At 43.0% G+C, this 24561-nt stretch overlaps 1 protein-coding gene and 2 pseudogenes across 1 annotated transcript; 1 reads left to right on the top strand and 2 right to left on the bottom strand.

Moving 5' to 3' along the window:
* Positions 1-509: 509 nt before the first annotated feature.
* On the bottom strand, positions 510-657 carry LOC120962149 (U4 spliceosomal RNA; annotated as a pseudogene).
* Positions 658-2704: 2047 nt separating this feature from the next.
* Positions 2705-2836, bottom strand: LOC120962152 (U4 spliceosomal RNA; annotated as a pseudogene).
* Positions 2837-7108: 4272 nt separating this feature from the next.
* On the top strand, positions 7109-9676 carry LOC109783218 (uncharacterized). Its single transcript, XM_020341817.4, has 2 exons — positions 7109-8024; positions 9105-9676. Exons 1-2 carry the CDS (start codon positions 7179-7181, stop codon positions 9432-9434), a joined length of 1176 nt encoding a protein of 391 aa, XP_020197406.1. The 5' UTR covers positions 7109-7178; the 3' UTR covers positions 9435-9676.
* The last annotated feature ends 14885 nt before the right edge of the window (positions 9677-24561 follow it).

Below are 24561 nucleotides of genomic sequence, written 5' to 3'. Positions count from 1 at the left end.
CACCTCCTTCGTGCAGGAGGCCAAACCAGGGCAGCGGCGTGGTATCCCTCGCCGGATCCGGACGAGGTGGCGGTGCTCGGGTCGGATCCGACGCGTGGGGTGCTTGTGGCTCACCGGCCATATGTTGAGGAGTTCAAGCGGCGGCGGCGGCGGTCTTCAACCATGGCGGCGGCGGCATATGGTAATGCAGGGAAAACACGAGAGGCTGCGGGCGCAAGGGGGCGAGGGGGGAGGGGGCGGCATAGTGAAGAATGTTAGGGATGTTTCGCATTTTGACCCTGTCTTTAGCCTAACGTTATGCCACGTCAGTGAAAAGCGGGACCCGTCTGTCATAACCATGTTTAACTGAGCCAAATTCACCGATCAGTGTTTTCTGCAACAAGATTACACAAAAGATGGTGCTTTCTACCAAAGAAATGTAACGTAGTGTTTTCTGCAAACCTAGCCTTCAAAGTGGTGGTTTTGTGCAATTTACTCCGAAAAGAAAGATTTTATATTTAAATCTGTTGGGTTTTACCCTCACTAGTAGGGAACCCTTCCAAAAATTCTCAGTGACCCATGAAGGCCAAAGAGGGGGTTTTGAAATAGTTTTCAACCAGCAATTGACGCGCCTCGTTATAACCTCACTAGCTGCGTCATTGCCCCATGCGCAAGGCGAGTGTTCCATAGCCCAGAGATCTCCTTCTTATAGCCGGCTCATCTTCAAACTATTTCTGCACAAACGATGTGGTACAATTAACCCACCAGCAACATGAGTTAATTGGTTCTGAAAAACACGACCTGAGTTACCTAAAACAGAAAGGCCCATTGGGCCATCAGGTACCAGCCCTTCGCTTTGAGCCTCCCGGTGCACCGGTAATATGGCTAGATTTGTGCCGCCTCTCGGCCCATGGCACCACGTTCTATTTTATGCAGTGGCTTTTGTATTTTCACTGAAAAAACAATGCTGTAGCTCTTGTACCTATCAACGTGAGACCTGTGCTACTTGTCCTTCCTCATTTTCTTTTTTTCTTTCTTCTTCATCTTCTTTTATAGCTGTGCTGATTAATAAATCATCTCAAATGTTTCGCGGACTAGGAAAGGTCGATACTGCATGGGATGGGAAAAGTTTGCCTGAGTAAGGCAAACCGTGTGCGTGCCACTGCTGCCGGAGGAGCAGTTGCTCCAGGTTTCAATCAGGGGTTTAGATTCGATGTTATGGTTGAGCATGGCGTGTTCAGGTAGAATTGTACATTTAGGGAATTAAACCGTGTGTGTTTTAGTGTTAGATACATCTGTGTCTATATAAAACTAAGACAACTAATTCAAGACGAAGGGAGTACATTGTAACTTTAGCTGAATTGCGGAAAGTACACTTCATAGGAATGGTGAACTTGTGGGCCAACTTCATGTTTGTTTAGCAGCCAGAGATATCAGCAAAACGAAAAGATTGTCCGAAAAGATTGTTCAAGTTTATAGGGAAAAAAACTATGAACTCCTACTGTAAAAAATACAAGGTGAAAATATTTTTATTGTGTACTTCATGATACTAATTTGATATTTCAGTTCTTAGTTTCTATAAATTTAATCAAACATTGCACCGTTTAACTTCTAATAAAATCTACATGCCTCCTTTGCACCAAGGATTAGACTACTATAATTGGATACCATGGGTTAGGTGTAAAGTTTTTTTTTTGAGAGTACGCTTAAGCGTACCATATCTTTATAGAACGAGAGAATAAATTTTACATGATTCCCAAAGTCCAATCACATGATGACTGGAAGGCAAAAAGACACCACGCCATTTTTGTCCTTTTTTGCAAAAAAAATCTTAGATCTATTAGCAACACCAACAATACAAACAACCCCAACAAGGAAGAAAATTACAACAAGGTCCAAAGGAAGTTAACTGCCGCCATATTCCAAAACGGGCCGGTGGCGCGCCTCCACCGATGCTCCACTGCCGGAGCCAGCATCTCAATGTTGGTGGCGGATGGGAAGTCGCCGGTCCCCGATCCTGTCAGATCATCGCCCTGTAGAAAAGAGCCGTCGATGCTGGATATGGCACAAGTCCAAAAGAGCTCCGCCCATGCACAAGCGGATGACACCACCGGCAGAAGCATCCTAACCTCCCATAGTATGTCAGGAATTTACCCTGAGGATCCGACGATTCTGTTTGGATCGGCGAAGTCTTAGTGGATCGAATCCCAGCCGACGAACTCCCTATCACGTCGCCGCCATCCTCCAAGCGCCGATGCCACGAGAAAACAAATCCCGCCGTCGCGCATGAGCATCAAGAAGACTAAGCTGCCATATCCTTCGCGCCGCCCGATGAGACGTCATGGTGGAGGTGGAACCGCATCACCTTATTCTGACGCGGCGCCATCACCGCCACCGTGAAACCTAACCCTAACCCTATCTACAAGTCGAAAGCGGAGAAACGGGGTTCTCCCTCCCTCACGCTGCCCGCGGCGGACGGAGGGGAGAGGAACCGTCAGCCTCGCCGACGCTTGACGTGAGTGTTGCAATCGCTTGCGGTTTTGCCTCTCGCGCTACAGGAGGGGAAAACTGCTCGACACCACATCAAACTAGAGAGAAAAGCTACTCTTTCGCGAGGTATTCTCCCTAGAGTCTTCATGCTTCTTTCTTGCCCAATGCTTGGGCATTAATCGGATCACTTCCCACTCAAAAAGAGTGTAATGAGTAATGTTTGGAGCAAGAAAAATGTTTGGAACCCTTCCAAAAATTCTCAATGGCCAATGAGAGCGAAAGAGGGGGTTCTGAAATAGTTTTCAACCGGCAATTAACGCGTCTCATGAAATCTCACTAGCTGCGTCATTGCTCCAAGTGCAAAGATGGATGTGGCAAAGCCCGAAGATCTTTTTCTTATACCCCGGATCATCCTCAAACTATTTCTGCTCACCTTTCCACACAGCAACAAACCGAATTAATTAGGTACTAGCTACCTTCGGTTTGAGCCTTTCATCTTCATGCATGTGCACTTGGGCGGGCTGGTTCCTATTTGATGGGAGCAACTAACTAATGGTATCTATGGGGGCTTTCGCAAAGGTCTTTTTTGTTTGAGAGCACCAAGTGATGTGCTCAGCTGCCGCCACGTGTCGCGCACTGACGCTCCCTCTAGATTTTGATATATTTTTTTTACCTTTTTTGCGTTTTAGATTTTCTAAATACTTTTATTAGCTTTTGCCCGGGTTATCTAGGTTTTGATGATTTTTTTGGAAAACAGTGCTTTCCGCGAGAAGCATATCATGTACTTCTACGAGAAAAAACGTAACTCGTGCTTCCATGAGAAGCACAACTTGTGCTTGCACGAGAAGCATAACCTACACTTGCACGAGCTGTGATTTTTTCCTTTTTACGGGGAAGCACAACTATGCTTCCTGAAAATGGAAAAACACATCCCATGCTTTCTCGAGAAGTGCAACTATGCTTCCTGAAAAGGAGAAAGCACAACCTTGCTTTAAAAAGGTGAAAAGGCACAACTGTGCTTCTGGTTTCCATTTTTTGGTTTTCGAACAATTTTTTGTTCCTCTTTTTTCTTTTTTCTTTTATTTGATTTGTTTTTATTTTTATTTTATCATTTTTATTCTTGATTTTTATAAAAAAAGTTCAACAAAACCTATTAATACGAGATATAGTTTTGAAGATTGACGTGAAAATCAACGGTGAAAACAATTTGTGATTTGGACGCATGGTTCAAAAGATAAACTGTTTTGAAACAAAAACGAATCTATAAAAAGGGAAACTTCCAGGTTGTGACATGAAGTGCGCCACTTAGCACCAGAGAAAAAGTGGGCTGACATTTACAAGGGCTACCCCTTAATTAGTGATCTTGCTATTTGGCACCTTAAGCGTTGGTTGCGGTGCTTTCGGTAAAAGGCGCGCCCTCCCCTCTCCCTTCCGGAGAAGCGAGTTTTGTTGTAAGGGGTCCATGTAGGGTAATACTTTTTCGCTCAAATAATACACAAGTTCGCATCGTGCGTTTTATTTTTCCCACCAATTTTGTGAACGTTCTAGAACTTTTTCCAAATTATGACTTTTTTAAATTTGTGAACTTTTTCCATATCTTCAAATTGATTTTCAAAATTGTGTAGTTTTTTAAACCCATGAACAGTTTTTTAATTAGGGAACTTCTCAAAAAAAAAATGAACCTTTTGCTAGACCACAAACATTTTCTCATTTCCTTTTTGTTAAAAAAACTGGTAAATGAGTGAACCGAACAGGCGACGTGGGCGACAAAAGAATAAAGAGCTACTCCCTCCGTTCCAAAATAGATGACTTAACTTTGTACTAACTTTAGTACAAACTTAATACAAAGTTGGATCATTTTGGAACGGAGGGAGTAGCAGGCATTTCCTATTTGGCACCTTCATCGCCCGTTAATGTACATTTTGTTAACTGCCAATGAAAGTGCTCTTACTGGGTTGGCCCATCTATGGGTGCAACAGGCAGCTGTTTTTTTTTTCTGTTTTTCCTGGATAGGTCTTGGTTTATTTTTTATTTTCTTTTTTAAACTTCTTTATAATTTCCGTATAAGTTATATTATTTAATTTTATTTTATTTCTAATTTTGAAATTCATGATTTTTTGAAATTAGGAAACTTTTTATTTAAATTCGATGAAGTTTTTTCCAAAACCCATGTAAATATTCAAATTTAAGATTTTTAAAAAATTGAAGAACCTTTTTAAAATTAGTGATTTTTTTATGAAGTTGATAAACTCTTTTCTAATTTGTGAACTCTTTTTCAAAATCAATAAACTTTTTTTCCAACTCAATGAACTTTTTCAAACTTGATGACCTTTTTTAACATTTGTGATTTTCCTTTCCCAAAATTATTGTACTTTATTTTCAAAATTTATGGACTTTTCATATTTGATGAACTTAAAAATATCGATGAACTTTTCAAATGCGTGAACCAATTTGAAGTTTGTGTTTTCTTAAAATCTAAGAAAATTTTTTGATTCTATGATTTTTTTTAAACATAGATTTGCAAAAGTCAAAGTTTGACCGGCAAACCAAATGCAAATGGGCCGACTCATTCTTGCTGGCTAGTGGGCGTCAGATCTCCTAGCCGGCGTATAAGGCGCCTACTAGGAACTCCCGGGCTAGAAAGCAACTAGATTCGGGTGAGCGAGCGACTCAGTGCTATTGGGCCACAACCCATGTAGCCGCGCGCAAACACCTATTGGGGCGCAAATCGTGCTGGGGAGAGCTCTCTGTCGGACGATGCTATAGATCGCTTTAAGTGATCGCCTAAGCTCGCCCGTCACCCTTTCCCGGGCCTGGCCTAGCACGACGACAGGAAGCGCCCGACGCCCAACCTCACTAGTTGCATCATTGCCCCAAGCGCAAGGCCGATGTTCCATAGCCCGGTGATATTGTTCTTATACCCCGTCATCCTCAATCTAATTCTGCACAACCGATGTGGTACAATTAGCTGTTGTAGGAGAGCAACCTGAGTTAATTAAAGCAAGCAGGCCAATTGGGCCACCAGGTACCAGCTGCCTTCGAGCGTTTATGGGCCTACATGCTTGTGGTCCAGTACTTGCGTCCGTCTCTAGGCCCATCGCACCATGTTTAGATGATTTGTCTGATCAGCGGCCTTGTTAGTACCATAAAAAAAACTTGCTGGTATACACAGAAAGGGGAAGAAGAAAGAAAGAAAGAAAGAAAGAGAAAAACATAGTAAGTAGCAACATTCTAATATAGTGTATCCCTATGAATTTTGCTTCAAATTAATATAGTGTGGGGATCCCTAAAAAAAAGCAACATTCTAATGACTCGCGGCGATCGAGATTTTCTCTATTCTGAATGCAATACGGACAGACTATACAGATTTTCTGTATTCTGAATGTGCAATTTAGGCTACGGTGAGCGAGCAGAACCTCGAATTAATCTCTATACTATAAGACACGAGGAAGAAAATAAGATTAAGATGCTCTCCAACCTAACACGCCAGCTATAACACCAAAACTGTCTCAAAAAAAAGAAGCTATAACACCGAAAACAAATGTAAACAAGTGTCACGTAGTTGTCGACAAGCTTGTTTTCTGGCGAAGGTTTCTCTTATGCTTATCGCTGAAACTTTTGTCCCCTGCATTTTTTTTTTTTATTAGAGGCCAGTGGCAGTATCTCAACCCTGATGATAAAGCCATTTTGTTTGTTTAGGTGCCAACAAAACAAAGCATGCACGAACGATAATAATCAAATAATAGCAGATACAGCATGGTATCGCCGCACAATATTCTAAAGAGCCACACTTGTGAGCTGACAATCATATGAACTACACATTTCCATGATCCAAGAGCCATGACCAGAAAAGGTGTGTAAAGTGAGAAAAGCGTGACGCTGCACTCTATTCGGCACTAGTTTAACCGAATCGACAAAGTGGCGTGTAGTGCCGGAATGGCACGTGTCCTCGAGCTCGAGCTCGAAGGTCAATGTGTCGAACGACTTGCCGTGATCAGACTCGATCAGAAGAAAATCCGTGCCACAGATGTGAGATGTCTCGTGCTCTTTGCCATCCAACGGAAGACTCGAGTCGTTCTCGGTTTGTCTGATGGACGCAACGATACCGATCGATGGTTCAGCTCCAGCTTCGCGTTGTGAACAAAAGGCTCTGTTGTTTCTAGAAGCCTGCAGCTACACGTGTGGGCTCTCGCCAGCTGAGGCCAACGATTTGCTTTCTGCAGCTATTATGACTTTCTTATCGAGGCCGTCGCGCACGTACTCGGGAAATTTGCACTGATGCGGAGCCGCACGTGATATTTTTCTTCCCAAATAAAATAAAATCTTTTTCTTTTGGCAAGTCAGCAAGCGCTGATATCAAATCAAATCTCACAGAAGATCCTGCGAGATCTCCCATAAATATATTCATTATGGCCTCCATTGCTGCGTGAAAAAAAAAACCCTAACAGCTCACTGTGTCGAGGGAGTGGTTCTGCAGGCCTTTGTTCCGGCCTGCTTACCACCGGTCCAGGTACGACCCGTCCCCCTCAACTGGCCCACCACGCTCAGCGACAGGGCCCAAGCGAGGACCCGCGGCGGCTATAAAACCCGCCTGCTCGCACACGCTCAGAGCACCTGCCCGCCCAACAACACCTGCAGTCCTGCACCAGCCTCCCACCCACACCCATCCCTGTCCGCCGCTCCGGCCGTCTCTCCGCCACCCCACCTCCATGGCTTACTCCCCCTCCACCCCCTCCCCCGGCGCCGCCTTCGCCGTCGGGTCCTTCCCAGGAGCAATCTCCGAGGACAGCGTGTTCCCCAGACCCCCTCCGCCAACGCCTAAAGGCCACATGCCGCTCCCCGCCATCGCCGACGCCGCGCTCACTGCTCTGTTCGACCGCATGGTCCTCTCCCCGCCGGTTCCTGTCCTCCGCCTAGGCGCCCCCTCTCGCCTCACAATCCGCTCGTCCGCGACTCCGCTGGTCTCGCTCGACTCCCCTGACTTGGCCTCCCTTCGCGCCGCCGGCGACGTGGGCTACTTCCACCTCGTCGGCCATGGCATCCCTTCCCAGCTGCCATCCTCTGCACTCGCTGAGCTGTCTCGCGTCGACGCGTCCGCTATGCGCGCGTCCATTCTTTCCACGCTCGGGTTCTCCGCGGAGGCTGAGGGAGTGGACGCCGGCGTCGAACCCGTCATGGTGTTCGACGTCGACGAGCTGGGGATGGACGCGCTCCCGGCGGCGCTGGAGTACGCGCGGCTGATGAGGGAGGTGGGTATGCAGGTGGTGGGGCTTTTCTCTGGGTCTGGTGGGGTGGGTTTCGGGGAGAAGCCGTTCGCGGAGGAGGGGGGAAGGAAGGCGAGGTGCCTGGTGTGGGTCTCCAAGGTCGGCTCCGGCGAGCCGGCGGTGCCTCCGGCAGCCGGTGACGCAAAGGCGTATCCGTACGTCCTGGGACTCCATTGCGAGTGGGAGCAGGAAGCCGGTGCGTCGAGCTGGGTGATGGACGACAGCGGCGAGTGGAGGGCCGTAGGCGCCAGCGAGGGTGCACTCCTGGTCACCATCGGTGACATTGCTCAGGTATCGCTGCAACACCCATTTCTATTGACTTAGTTTTTATTCCCTGGGAAGTGCTTTTGTCTGATCATGATAGCATTAGATTAGTATATAGATGTGTAGTGTAGTGTGTACACAATCGTGCAAATCGTTCATTTCATCTACAATATATTTAGCAAAGGATAAGCACAAGTGCATTGCACAACCTTTTCATTCATAAGGGTATGTTTGAATCGAGCGCCCTACCAAAAGTTTAGCATATAACCAAACTAAAGGCATGATCAAAATTTTGACAAGTATATAGCTTGTTTGATTGTAACTCTAGAACCTGCTAAAATATTGGGAAAAAAGTTGGTCTTCATTTGGTTTGCAGCAAATAACCAACATACATGCATATTCGCGCGCAATTTGGTCGCCGAATTTTTTGGTGAATGGTTTTTCCGCCGTTATTTTTCCCGCGTGTTGGTAAAAATTACGTGTGGCACCATGCAGCTGTCGGCTGGCGAGCGAAAATTGGCGCGCGGATTTTACAACTTGCATTTTGCCATAATAGTAGATATGCATTTATTTCATTTTGCTTGATACAATGCACATGCCAGCCATTTTATTGTTATTAATGTGATTAAGTACTAAAAAATACAATATTGGTATATACTTATTGACTTGCCAAAAAAACATGATTTAGCCAATAAGAGGTGGGCCAGTACTAGTTCAGCCGGTTCTCAAGGAAAAAACCAGTAAAAATGAACAAAACCAAAAACAAAGGATGTGGGATAGGAGAGAAGAGATTGTTCTACTGCCATCAAATTCTATGTCTTTTTTTTAGTTTCAAAAAAAAATCTAAGTCCTTTTTTGCATCACTCTACTCAACCTGAACCGGGTCAGCTAATTAAGCCGTGTGTCTGCATCACTGCATGATTGGTTGACGCTGGGTTGAAAACCACATAACAAAAAGAGACAAAGTCACAAAGACCACGTCTTTTGAAAACAAAGAGGGATCATCATGTATATATTTTTGCTGAAAAAGTGACTTTTTAATCAGGTCTTTTTGCAGTAGCAGTAACACCCCTTTTGATGTCGTGCTTCTTTTGTGATGCGTTCTAGGTGTGGAGCAATGGCAAGCTGAAGAAAGTGAGAGGCATGGTTCGCCCCACTCCTGCCCCCGGCAGCGACAGTGAAGAGGGCGGGGAGCCAGCCCGCCTGTCCATCACCGTGCTGATCACACTGCCCCTGGACAGCGTCGTCTCGCCGCTGCTGCCGCTGTCTGGTGCCGGCGAAGAGGGCGGCGACGTGGAGAAGGAGGAGAAGGAGGTCTCTGAAGACGGTGATGAGAATGTAGGCAGCTTTCGCCCCTTCTCCCTGGAGAGCTACGCGTGGGGGCTGTACCATGATCAGCTTGAGTCCAAGGATCCGCTTGCCCCGTACCGCATCTGATTAAGCTCGTTCGTCATGGCTCTCTAGCGTTGGATTTTTGTTAGACATGTTCGATTCGTTATAGCTGGACCACAGATGTCTTGTGGTTGTTCTCTAGTTCTTCGTTTGCTGGTGCATGCTGCCGTTGGCTTATATCTCTCTAGACTTTGAGTTGGTCAGAACGACTTTGGGTAAACCGTTTATTATATTATTATTATCATTATCAAATAAATATAGTCATTGTTTGTTTTTATCAAATATAAGTATTGAGCAAGTGAGAAGACTGTTTTCCTTATGTTTGCTGGCAAGTCAACCATGTCTGTAGATGGTATTGGAAGCACTATTTCATCTAAAAATGGGAGCGTCTAATTTTATTTTATTTTTGACACTAAAAACAGTAGGAGAGGTTCTCCTACTATGCTGCATTCAAACATCTAGAAGATTTGCGACAAGCCCTAGAAGCATAACAGAAAGCTACAAGGAGTTGACAATAGATGAAATATAAAGAGGATGCTCTTGAGCAAATCTGCCTTAGTTTTTCTTTTCTCCTGCCACAAGGCTCTAATACCCTTAAGTTGAGATTATTATGCTCCAATCTCCAAGAATAAACATCGACAGAAAGTGACCTTGGTTTTCTCAATTATAGAAATCCGCAAGGTATTCGGAGACCATTGGATATTAAATTTAGACCAACAATTGTTGCTGGATGCAAACAAAAGCTCTTCGAGAGCAATGTAATTAATAGCATGCCTAAATATAATATAAAAAGATCCAAAACCGAGATCCAACTAATCTCAGCCATCAATCTCTGGCAATCAACAACCTAGATTGCTCCAATATTGAGCACATGTTTAGCACACATTTAATAGGATACCTAGTATAAATGTTTGCATTAATCACCTACTTGACATTGCACGTACTGACCAGGCTAGTATTGATCCCCCGACTATGTGGTTGGAATAGCCTCCTGGATTCCTTCTGCCTATCCTCATTGACGATGTAAGCATTATTTACGACTGAATAAAGCTAGCCATGATTTTTTGCGGCAAACCATGCCCCTCAAAGAGGGCTCATCTTTATTTATTTAGCATCCGAGAGAGGAGTTTTCCAAAGGAAAAGTACGAGTTTCAAAGGCTTTCCTGAAATTACATCTAGATACTTTGCTGCAAAGTTATGCCTTTTTGGCAAGAGAATGAGCAAGGAGATTTTGGGTCCTAGAAATGTGTGAAACCTTGAAAGAGTTGGGGCAAGAAGCAAAGTTGAAGAAATCCACAAGTATGGGCCTAATCTTCCAATGTCCTGGATTGTTAAGTAAGTTGCTTGCTTCCACATCATCGGCCAAGGTCCTACAATCAAGAAAGAAAGAAACAAAATTCCATCCCAAGCCTTGACCATGGAAGCGGCAAGACGCAGTCCCATAGCGTCTGCCTGCAAAACTGAGAACACAATCGGGGCTACTGCTTGAATGAATATATAGTGATTGTTAAATGCATTTTTTGAGGAATACTCCAAAGATAGCTTCATTCCCTGCTACAAAAGGATTAAACATTGCATCAATGTACGCCGAGACACTTATGAGTTGTGAAGACATATTTGTGCTTGGTGATATCTTCAAAGAAGTCAAGGGAAAATGTGCATTGCATGTACATGATTACTAGTAGCTGATTTATGATTCGCCAACTGGCACAACTTTTACCCCTAGGCAGAGTGCTCTCGCATGTGAGAAGATTGGATGGAATCGTTTATATTATGAAATATAGGTATTGAGCGAGTGAGAAGATTGTATTCTTTATGTTTTCTGGCAAGTCAAGTGTGTCTATAGATGGAATTGGAGGTGTTTCATGTAAAAAGGGAATGCCTAGTTTTATTTTATTTTTTACACTATAAAAAGTATGAATGTCTCCTAATGTACCATATTAACACATATAAAAGAGATACAATATGTATATAGGGAACCCTAGGTGCAAAATAGAAAGCTACACATCAAAAGTGTCATTCTCGTCTGAGTTCATATGCACCTGCTATGAACAATAAAATCATTTTTTTCTTCAAGATTTTGTTTTTTGGCAATAAACATTGCTTATTAGTTTTATGATCGTGTGTAAATTTTCGTTACAAAACGACTTTCATGAATGTGTGGGCAAAATAAACAAAATCATTGCTCCATTTTTTCTTCAAAATTAATCTATTTGGAGCATCTTTTTTGTTATATTTACCATACCCCACCACGAATTTGTGCACACATGTGAAACACTCATAAATATTTATCACACAAAAAACAGTTTTGTTTTGTTTTTTCTATTTGTTTACATGTAATTGTTCATCCGGGTGCATGTGCACCCGGGAGCAGAAAATTCATGTCCGCTACACCACCTTTACTTGGATTATTGCCCTTCCTTACGGATTTACTATCCAAGAAATCCACGCTTACAGAAGACGAAAAATGAAAATAAAGCCTTATTAAATACATGTAAGCAACACATGTCACTTTCCATCTCCATAGATGCCACGAGTAGCACCCAACCTGCACACGCGTCCATCGGCTTTCCCCATCGCTGACCGGAACTGAAGTTGCACAACAGCACGGGCCACCACCAGACGAACATGGAAGAAGTTGAACACATGGACTCCTATGGAAAGGTGATTGAAGGTGACTCAGGCGCCAACAATTATAGTTATGAACAAGCACCACTCCATCAAAGAGAGACTATAAGAAAGAGGACACAAATATGCTTTAGTTCTACCCTTAAAGGTGAAATTATTACACTCATTCCAAATATTCCCAAGCCACAGTAGTAGAATCACGAAGACTAAATGTCTAGAGAAAGTTTCCTTTGCTTGATCAGTTGAACAAGTTTGCGAGGTATCTGAAGATCGTTAGATATGAAATTTAGAACAACCGTTGCTACTGAATGTGCAACAAAAGAATAAATGCTCAATGGTCTAGAGCAATGTAATTAATGGCATACCTAATATAAATGTACATGAGTTCTGCGTGAACGTACACGTGATAGAGCTCACCCATCCCATGATGCCATGTTGGCGCGTCAACCCGCTTCTCCCCTATCATACGAGAACAAGAGCGTGATGTGCATGAGCGTGAGTAGTCGTAAGCGTAGATAGGATGGACATTGCCATGAGAGCAACCTAGCCAGGACAACTCTACTCCCAACCCCACCTTCTTCTTTCCCAAGAAAACTACCCCAATCCCAACTACAATAACACAACCTTCTCAATGTTGAGCAGGACCATAGCATAGATCCTTGCTAGGTAGTTGCAGATGACCCCCAAAATAGCACAAAAATCTAAAACTTTCAAGAATCTAAATCTCCCCGAGGATAAAAGTATGCATCGGTGTTATCCATGACAGCTTACTAAATTGCTATGGCCTAATCTAAAATCCTGATGGCAAGACTAATGGTGGATCGACATTACTAGTTACCATGTCCATAAAGCAAAAGTTTCCATGCAATATACAGTAAAAATATCTTAAAAATCAGCTAAACTTGCCTTACCAACACAAAAAACATCTTACATGAAAAAAAAGTCAAGTGACATATATGCAGAACAAAAAATACTACATAAAGTTGTCATGTTTTTTCACTTACTAAACCTACCACAAATTCTTCCAACGCATGTTAAACACACCTATATATAGGTTACACATATATGGAAAAAAACGCCACATAATTTTTTTCCATGACCCACAACATAAAACTGCCAAGTCTTTCTGTCACATGTCAAACACACAGATGGGTGCCAAAAAGATGAAAAAAATACTATACAGAATTGCCATGGTCCACTATTTAAAATTGTGTGAAGTATTTTCAAGTACATATAAAACTATGTGCACACGTTTATGTGGTTGCTACTTTTTGCAGCGGGTATTTGCACCATTTCAATAAGTCAACACAGCTAGGAGGTTGATGTTGATCCACATACCTGCTCAGACAAAAAGAAAGAGTGAGTTAAAAAGGTTGTGAAATCTAGAAAAGCAAGTTATTAACCTATGACACATGTAGTTAACACGAGCGAGAAACATGTGATGTTGTCCATGATAGTTTAAAGTTGTTTTCATAGTTTTCATGACAAAGGTGAAGATTTTTTTTACTTTGTTTGCACTGCCCCTCCCCTCCCGTGGCACAAGAATAAAGAAGTTAAAAAAAGTAGAAGATTTAACTTTTGTTACCTTAGACCTCCACCCACTCCTTACAAGGCGACCATTATGTTTCCATGCATGTTGCTATCAAACTAGAGATTAGGTTGCTGATACGTCTCCAACGTATCTATAATTTATGAAGTATTCATGCTATTATATTATCCTTCTAGGGTGTTTTATATGTATTTATATGCTATTTTATATGATTTTTGGGACTAACCTATTAACCTAGAGCCCAGTGCCAGTTTCTGTTTTTTTCCTTGTTTTTGAGTATCGCAGAAAAGGAAAATCAAACGGAGTCCAATTGACCTGAAACTTGACGGAGCTTATTTTTGGACCAGAAGAAGGCCATGGAGTAAAAAAGTTGGGCCAGAAGAGTCCTGGGCTGCCCACGAGGGTGGGGGGCGCGCCCACCCCCCTGGGCGCGCCTCCCTACCTCGTGGACAGCCTGGAGACCCCCCTGACTTGTTCCCGACGCCAAAACCTCTTATATATACAGAAACCCCCAGAACATAACCTAGATCAGGAGTTCCGCCGCCGCAAGCCTCTGTAGCCACCGAAAACCAATCTAGACCCGTTCCGGCACCCTGCCGGAGGGGGGAACCCTCACCGGTGGCCATCTTCATCATCCCGACTCTCTCCATGACGAGGAGGGAGTAGTTCACCCTCGGGGCTGAGGGTATGTACCAGTAGCTATGTGTTTGATCTCTCTCTCGTGTTCTTGAGTTGGCACGATCTTGATGTATCGCGAGCTTTGCTATTATACTTGGATCTTATGATGTTTCTTCCCCTCTACTCTCTTGTAATGGATTGAGTTTCCCCTTTGAAGTTATCTTATCGGATTGAGTCTTTAAGGATTTGAGAACACTTGATGTATGTCTTGCATGTGCTTATCTGTGGTGACAATGGGATATTCACGTGATCTACTTGATGTATGTTTCGGTGATCAACTTGCGGGTTCCGTAACATTGTGAACTTATGCATAGGGGTTGGCACACGTTTTCGTCTTGATTCTCCGGTAGAAACTTTGGGGCACTCTTTGAAGTTCTTTGTGTTGGTTGAATAGATGAATCTGAGATTGTGTGATGCATATCGTATAATCATACCGACGGATACTTGAGGTGACATTGGAGTATCTAGGTGACATTAGGGTTTTGGTTGATTCTAGTACGAACTCTATGATAGATCGAACGGAAAGAATAGCTTCGTGTTATTTTACTACAGACTCTTGAATAGATCGATCAGAAAGGATAACTCTGAGGTGGTTTCATATCCTACCATAATCTCTTCGTTTGTTCTCCGCTATTAGTAACTTTGGAGTGACTCTTTGTTGCATGTTGAGGGATAGTTATATGATCCAATTATGTTATTATTGTTGAGAGAACTTGCACTAGAGAAAGTATGAACCCTAGGCCTTGTTTCCTAGCATTGCAATACCGTTTACGCTCACTTTTACCACTTGCTATCTTGCTGTTTTTATATTTTCAGATTAAAAAAACCTATATCTACCATCCATATTGCACTTGTATCACCATCTCTTCGCCGAACTAGTGCACCTATACAATTTACCATTGTATTGGGTGTGTTGGGGACACAAGAGACTCTTTGTTATTTGGTTGCAGGGTTGTTTGAGAGAGACCATCTTCAACCTATGCCTCCCACGGATTGATAAACCTTAGGTCATCCACTTGAGGGAAATTTGCTACTGTCCTACAAACCTCTGCACTTGGAGGCCCAACAACGTCTACTAGAAGAAGGTTGTGTAGTAGACATCAAGCAGTTTCTGGCGCCGTTGCCAGGGAGGTGAGTGCTTGAAGGTATATCTTTAGATCTTGCAATCGAACCTTTTAGTTTCTTGTTTTATCACTAGTTTAGTATATAAAAGAAACTACAAAAAATGGAATTAAGGGTGCCTCATATGCTTCATCTTTTTAATGTCTTTCATGAAAATGATGGGAAGGAAAATTGTGCTCAAGTACTAGAAAAAGAATTACATAGAATGCTTGGCATAAAATATGTGAATGATGAGCATGATTGCAATGTTGTTAGTATGAATTCTTTGAATACCCATGATGCTAATGATATGCAAAGCCACAAGCTTGGGGGTGCTATGTTTCATGAAGATGATATGTTTAGTCCCCCAAGTTTTGATGAGCAAATTTATTATGATGAAAGCATGCCTCCTATTTATGATGATTATTGTGATGACACGTATGCTATAAAGAATAAAGATAACCATGAAACTTGTCATCATGATTTTAATTTTCAATTGGATTATGCTTCACATGATAGTTATTTTGTTGATGATACTCCCACTATTCCGATTGAGAAGAATTTGGCTTATGTAGAGAGTAGTAAATTTTCTATGCTTATAGATCATGAAAAGAATGCTTTAGGTGCTGGTTATATTGTTGAATTCATTCATGATGCTACTGAAAATTATTATGAGGGAGGAATATATGCTTGTAAGAATTGCAATAATATCAAGTTTCCTCTCTATGTGCTTAAAGTTTTGAAGTTATGCTTGTTCTGCCTTCCTATGCTAGTTGATTATTGTTCTCATAAGTTGTTTGCTCACAAAATCCCTATGCATAGGAAGTGGGTTAGACTTAAATGTGCTAGTCATATTCTTCATGATGCCATCTTTATGTTTCAATTCTTATCTTTTATGTGAGCATCATTGAAATCATCATGCCTAGCTAGGGGCGTTAAACGATAGCGTTTGTTGGGAGCAAACCCAATTTTATTTTTGTTTCTTGCTTTTTGGTTCTGTTTAGTAATAAATAATTCATCTAGCTTCTGTTAAGACGTGTTTTCATATTTTAAATTAGTGTTTGTGCCAACTAGAACCTTTGGGAAGACTTGGGTGAAGTCTTTATGATCTTGCTGTAAAAAACAGAAACTTTAGCGCTCACGAGATTAGCTACAACTTTTACTGGAGAGTGCTATTTAGTTGATTCTTTTTGCAGATGATTAATAGACAAATTCCTCACGTCCAGCAATTTATTTCAGAATTTTTGGAGTTACAGAAGTATTCGAATGATACAGATTACTACAGACTGTTCTGTTTTTGACAGATTCTGTTTTCTGTGTGTTGTTTGCTTATTTTGATGAATCTATGAGTAGTATCGGAGGGTATGAACCATATAGAAGTTAGAATACAGTCGATATTACACCAATATGAATTTAGAATGAGTTCACAACAGTACCTAAGTGGTGGTTTTATTTTCTATACTAACGGAGCTCATAAGATTTTCTGTTGAGTTTTGTGTTGTGAAGTTTTCAAGTTTTGGGTAAAGATTCGATGGATTATGGAATAAGGAGTGGCAAGAGCCTAAGCTTGGGGATGCCCAAGGCACCCCAAGGTAATATTCAAGGACAACCAAAAGCCTAAGCTTGGGGATGCCATGGCATCCCCTCTTTCGTCTTCGTTCATCGGTAACTTTACTTGGAGCTATATTTTTATTCACCACATGATATGTGTTTTGCTTGGAGCATCATTTTATTTTCTTTTGTTTTGCTTTCTGTATGAATAAAATACCAAGATCTGAAATTCTTAAATGAGAGAGAGTCTTCACATAGCTATATAATTATTTAACTACTCATTGATCTTCACTTATATCTTTTTGGAGTAGTTTGTCATTTACTCGTGTACTTCACTTATATCCTATGAGTAAATGGTTGAATGATTTGAATGTCATAAATCTGAAATTATATATGTTTCATATGCCTTTCCCATGGGGAGTAATGCCTTAACATATAAGAAGTAGAGGTGGTAATTTTTTTGAAGGTTAGCAAACATTGTATTGGTCACTTGAACAATTCATGAAAGAATATTGAAGGAAGAGAGATTTCACATATAAATATACTATCTTGGACATCTTCTATGATTATGAGCCCCATTAATTATTTTCAAACTTGAGCAAATTAGTTGAAGTTGGACAAGGAAGACAACATAATGAGTTATGCTTGGGTATATTTGTATAGAAGTTATATTGTTATGGATCCTCTAACATGTGGTGCTTGCTATTTAGAATCCTTTGCTAGCCAAAATATCTGTACTAAGAGGGAATACTGCTTGTGCATCCAACTTCCTTGAACCAAGTTTATTCCATGAGTGTCCACCATATCTACCTATATGCGGTATTTACCCGCCGTTCCAAGTAACTTTGCATGTGCCAAACTCTAAACCTTCAAATAATAATCTGTTTTGTATGCCTGAATCGATCATGTAGCGACTAGGGGCTGTCAGTATCTTCCATGCTAGGTGGGTTATTCTCACGATGAGTGGACTCCGCTCATCATTCACGAGAAAATGGCTGGTAACTGGGATGCCCAGTCCTATGATCAAAAGATCAAAAAAAAATTCGCAAATAATTTAAACAAAACTCCCCCAGGATTGTTTATAGTTGGGCGGCACCCGTTGTTTCGGACAAGCCGTGGAGTGTGATTGTTGGTGGAGGGGGAGTAAAATCTTTACCTTTCTGTTTGGGAACTGCCTATAATGTATCTAGTATGGAAGATATTGGGAACTCTTGGTCGTTATGTTGACAATGAAAGCATACCTCTCAAAATTATTTTCATCTTTGTTTTAGCTTCGAGCTTTGGCACCTCTGCAAATCCCTGCTTCCCTCTGCGAAGGGCCTATCTTTTACTTTTATGCAAGAGTCAGTAGTATTCCTTCTCATTCCAACCTACTTTTTAGTTGGCAAGCATCATGTGGTGGAGAAAGATCTAAGCATATATGGCCATTCAAATATATTTGATCATGAATTATTATTGTTGACAATTATCTATATGATAAATAAGTTGGGAGGCGAAACATTAAGCCCCTATCTTTCTCTGTGTTCGATGGATGCTATTTGTTCTAAAAATATGCTTTGAGTGGTAGCAATCATGGAAGACTATATGATAGTTGAGTATGTGGGATTTGCTAAATCAAAGCTCTTACATAGACCCTTCCTGAAAATAAGATGAATTGCAATTGTTTGATGACTGAGAACTGTTTGTTAGTTTTCAAGAAAGTTTATGATCTATACTTTAACATTTGAATAGCTTGTTACTTGATCATGAGAAGCTTTATGATATGAGCTACTGTTATGACATATAATGATGCTAGAAAAGGTGATTGAGATTATCATTGATCAAACTTGTGCATCTGCTAGCATTCACACTTCATAAATTATTTCTTTTATCATTTACCTACTCGAGGACGAGCAGGAATTAAGCTTGGGGATGTTCATACGTCTCCAACGTATCTATAACTAGACGATGCCCCGCGCATTGCGGCGGGATTTTGTATGAAATAAAAATTGCACTGAATTAACCATTTAGCTACTGTCTTTATAGCTTTTCCTGTAGTAATATAATTTGTTTATCAGTATTTTACAAATAAATAAGTAAATAAATATCTCTATCTATAATTCGAAGTTAGACCAAAACAAAATAAAATATGCACACACGACTCACTTTTCTTTCATATAGAGCACTCAGTGTGAGGCCTTCGGTATGAGGCTATGAGCTGCATGCATGCGTCAGTATTTTTTCCTTGAGTAAAATATTTATAGGTGGGAGTTACTGCATGCATGCGGCAGTTACTACATATGGTAGCTGTAGTAGCTCTTAGTGTGTTGATCGGATGGATATTGTTGATTGATCTAGTATATCCAAGGGCTAAATTAATTTGGGTGATGTGGCTTAAGGAGAAGCTAGAGAATTCCTAGTAGTGGGGGCTAGCTATTTAGATATAGTAGATTTATGAAGTATTCATGCTATTATATTATCCTTCTAGGATGTTTTATATGCATTTATATGCTATTTTATATGATTTTTGGGACTAACCTATTAACCTAGAGCGCACTGCCAGTTTCTGTTTTTTTCCTTGTTTTTGAGTATCGCAGAAAAGGAAAACCAAACGGAGTGCAATTGACCTGAAACTTGACGGAGCTTATTTTTGGACCAGAAGAAGGCCATGGAGTAAAAGAGTTGGGCCAGAAGAGTCCCGGGCTGCCCACGAGGGTGGGGGGCGCGCCCACCCCCCTGGGCGCACCTCCCTACCTCGTGGACAGCCCGGAGACCCCCTGACTTGTTCCTGACGCCAAAACCTCTTATATATACAGAAACCCCCAGAACATAACCTAGATCGGGAGTTCCGCCGCCGCAAGCCTCTGTAGCCACCGAAAACCAATCTAGACCCGTTCCTGTTGGGGAACGTAGTAATTTCAAAAAAATTCCTACGCACACGCAAGATCATGGTGATTCATAGCAATGAGAGAGGAGAGTGTTGTCCACGTACCCTCGTAGACCGAAAGCGGAAGCGTTAGCACAACGCGGTTGATGTAGTCGTACGTTTCATGATCCGACCGATCAAGTACGAACGCACGGCACCTCCGAGTTCAGCACACGTTCAGCCCGATGACGTCCCTCGAACTTCGATCCAGTCGAGTGTTGAGGGAGAGTTTCGTCAGCACGACGGCGTGGTGACGATGATGATGTTCTACCGACACAGGGCTTCGCCTAAGCACCACTACAGTATTATCGAGGTGGACTATGGTGGAGGGGGGCACCGCACATGGCTAAAACATCAAACGATCAATTGTTGTGTCCTTGGGATGCCCTCCTGCCCCCGTATATAAAGGAGCAAGGGGGGAGGTGCGGCCGGCCAGGGAGGAGGCGCGCCAGGAGGAGTCCTACTCCCACCGGGAGTAGGACTCCCTCCCTTCCTTGTTGGAATAGGAGAAGGGGGAAAGAGGTGGAGGAGAGGAAGGAAAGGGGGGGCGCCGCCCCCTCTCCTTGTCCTATTCAGACTAGGGGGGAGGGGCGCACGACCCTTGCCCTGGCCACCTCTCCTCATCTCCACTAAGGCCCACTATGGCCCATTAACCCCCGGGGGTTCCGGTAACCCCTCCGGTACTCCGGTAAAATCCCGATTTCACCCGGAACACTTCCGATATCCAAATATAGGCTTCCAATATATCAATCTTCATGTCTCGGCCATTTCGAGACTCCTCGTCATGTACGTGATCACATCCGGGACTCCGAACAACCTTCGGTACATCAAAACATATAAACTCATAATATAACTGTCATCGAAACTTTAAGCGTGCGGACCCTACGGGTTCGAGAACTATGTAGACATGACCGAGACACGTCTCCGGTCAATAACCAATAGCGGAACCTGGTTGCTCATATTGGCTCCCACATATTCTACGAAGATCTTTATCGGTCAGACCGCATAACAACATACGTTGTTCCCTTTGTCATCGATATGTTACTTGCCCGAGATTCGATCGTCGGTATCTCAATACCTAGTTCAATCTCGTTACCGGCAAGTCTCTTTACTCGTTCCGTAATACATCATCCCACAACTAACTCATTAGTTGCAATGCTTGCAAGGCTTAAGTGATGTGCATTACCGAGAGGGCCCAGAGATACCTCTCCGACAATCGGAGTGACAAATCCTAATCTCGAAATACGCCAACCCAACAAGTACCTTCGGAGACACCTGTAGAGCACCTTTATAATCACCCAATTACGTTGTGACGTTTGGTAGCACACAAAGTGTTCCTCCGGTAAACGGGAGTTGCATAATCTCATAGTCATAGGAACATGTATAAGTCATGAAGAAAGCAATAGCAACATACTAAACGATCGAGTGCCAAGCTAACGGAATGGGTCAAGTCAATCACATCATTCTTCTAATGATGTGATCCCGTTAATCAAATGACAACTCATGTCTATGGCTAGGAAACATAACCATCTTTGATCAACGAGCTAGTCAAGTAGAGGCATACTAGTGACACTATGTTTGTCTATGTATTCACACAAGTATTATGTTTCCGGTTAATACAATTCTAGCATGAATAATAAACATTTATCATGATAGAAGGAAATAAATAATAACTTTATTATTGCCTCTAGGGCATATTTCCTTCAGTCTCCCACTTGCACTAGAGTCAATAATCTAGATTACACAGTAATGATTCTAACACCCATGGAGCCTTGGTGCTGATCATGTTTTGCTCGTGGAAGAGGCTTAGTCAACGGGTCTGCAACATTCAGATCCGTATGTATCTTGCAAATTTCTATGTCTCCCACCTGGACTAAATCCCGGATGGAATTGAAGCGTCTCTTGATGTGCTTGGTTCTCTTGTGAAATCTGGATTCCTTCGCCAAGGCAATTGCACCAGTATTGTCACAAAAGATTTTCATTGGACCCGATGTACTAGGTATGACACCTAGATCGGATATGAACTCCTTCATCCAGACTCCTTCATTTGCTGCTTCCGAAGCAGCTATGTACTCCGCCTCACATGTAGATCCTGCCACGACGCTTTGTTTAGAACTGCACCAACTGATAGCTCCACCGTTCAATGTAAACACGTATCCGGTTTGCGATTTAGAATCGTCCGAATCAGTGTCAAAGCTTGCATCAACGTAACCATTTACGATGAGCTCTTTGTCACCTCCATAAACGAGAAACATATCCTTAGTCCTTTTCAGCTATTTCAGGATGTTCTTGACCACTGTCCAGTGATCCACTCCTGGATTACTTTGGTACCTCCCTGCTAAACTTATAGCAAGGCACACATCAGGTCTGGTACACAGCATTGCATACATGATAGAGACTATGGCTGAAGCATAGGGAACATCTTTCATCTTCTCTCTATCTTCTGCAGAGGTCGGGCATTGAGTCTTACTCAACTTCACACCTTGTAACAAGGCCACCTCCATCTTGCAACATGTAGAAGAGAGTAGATGGTAAGTTCACCAAGTAACATCGCATAGCATAAACCTACCCGGCGATCCCCTCCTCGTCGCCCTGTTAGAGAGCGATCACCGGGTTATATGTGGCACTTGGAAGGGTGTGTTTTATTAAGTATCCGGTTCTAGTTGTCATAAGGACAAGGTACAACTCCGGGTCGTCCTTTTACTGAGGGACACGGCTATTCGAATAGATAAACTTCCCTGCAGGGGTGCACCACATAACCCAAGATCCCATTTGGCCGGACACACTTTTCTGGGTCATGCCCGGCCGCGGAAGATCAACACGTCGCAGCCCCACCTAGGCTCAACAGAGAGGTCAGCACGCTGGTCTAAATCCTATGCGCGCAGGGGTCTGGGCCCATCGCCCATTGCACACCTGCACGTTGCGTACGCGGCCGGAAGCAGACCTAGCCCCCTTAATACAAGCGCGAGATTACGGTCCAATGCGGCGCGCGCCACTCAGTCACTGACGTCAAAAAGAGCTTCGGATGATACCACGACGCCGAGTACCCATAACTGTTCCCGCGTAGTTGGTTAGTGCGTATAGACCAAATGGCCAGACTCAGATCAAATACCAAGATCTCGTTAAGCGTGTTAAGTATCCGTGAACGCCGACCAGGGCCAGGCCCACCTCTCTCCTAGGTGGTCTCAACCTGCCCTGTCGCTCCGCCACAAAGTAACAGTCGGGGGCCGTCAGGAACCCAGGCCCACCTTTACCGGGATGGAGCCACCTGTCCTTTCAGCCCCCTCATCAGAATCACTTGCGGGTACTCAACGAGCTAACCCGACTTTAGTCACCACATGTGTCATGTATATAAAGTATATAGTATATACCCGTGATCACCTCCCGAAGTGATCACGGCCCAGTAGTATAGCATGGCAGACGGACAAGAGTGTAGGGCCACTGATGGAACACTAGCATCCTATACTAAGCAGTAGGATAGCAGGTAAGGGTAACAACTGTAGCAACAATGACAGGCTATGCAGCAGAATAGGATTAACCGAAAGCAGTAACATGCTACACTACTCTAATGCAAGCTGTATAGAGAAGAATAGGCGATATATGGTGATCAAGGGGGGGGCTTGCTTGGTTGCTCTGACAAGAAGGGTTCGTCGTCGATGTAGTCGATCACAGGGGTACCGGCAACGGTCTCGGGGTCTACCAGAAAGAAGTAACGGATGGGAACACAATAAATAACAGAGCAATCAAAGCATCACAAAGCATAACATGTCAATACGCGGTACTAGAGGTGATCTAACACATGGATAGGTAATACCGGCGAAGGGGGGGGGGACATCCGGGAAAGTATCCCCGGTGTTTTGCGTTTTCGCACAGATGAACCGGAGGGGGAAGGTTGCAGGTTTGCTATGCTAGGGATGAGTGGCGGACGAACGGGCTACGTATCCGGATTCGTCTCGTTGTTCTGAGAAACTTTCATGTACAAAGTATTTTCATCCGAGTTACGAATTATTTTAAATTAATTTTTAAAGTTTTAAATCATTTTCTAAATTATTACTACTAAATTAATTCGAAATTAGCATTACTGCATCAGCATGATGTCAGCATGACATCAGCAGTCAACAGAGGTGTTGAATGGTCAAACTGGCGTGGGGGGTCCCGCATGTCATTGACTGATTAATTAACTAACAGTTAATTAGGTTAATTAGCGATTAGATTAATCTAATTATGATTAATTAATTCTTTTAATTAATTAATTAATTATTATTATTAATTCCTTTTTTATTCCTTTTCTTTCTTTTTAAACCGTTCCAGGGGGTGGGCGCCGACTGTCATAGGACGTTAGTTTTAACTAAATATCCTTTTAAACAGTACACGGGTCCCACATGTAATAGACTTAGGTTTTATTCAAAGAGCTGTTTAGTTATTCCTAATTAGTTGGGGCCCACATGTCATAGTGACAGGGGCAACTAATAGGGTAATTAGTGCCCCTAATTAACCGGACATGTCAGCTAGCTGGAGGTAACCACCGGTGACGTCCAGGCACGGTGGAGGAGCATCGGGCGATGGTTCGGCGAGTCGAGCACAGCTACGAGTAGCTGTGGCTTGGCCGCATCCACTGGTGGTGCAATTGGGACCTGGGGGTGGCCGGAGAAGGCCACAACGACGATGGCCGTCGGCGGCGATGTCACGGGTTCGACGGGGCTGCGGCGAGCGGTGTAGGGTACGGCCAAGCATGTGCGGGCGCGCGCACTTGAGGGCGC

Source organism: Aegilops tauschii, chromosome 3 (assembly GCF_002575655.3).
Source record: "Aegilops tauschii subsp. strangulata cultivar AL8/78 chromosome 3, Aet v6.0, whole genome shotgun sequence".
NCBI lineage: Eukaryota > Viridiplantae > Streptophyta > Magnoliopsida > Poales > Poaceae > Aegilops > Aegilops tauschii.
The sequence above is the reverse complement of the archived record's forward strand: the minus strand, read 5'-3'. Positions and strand labels throughout refer to the sequence as shown.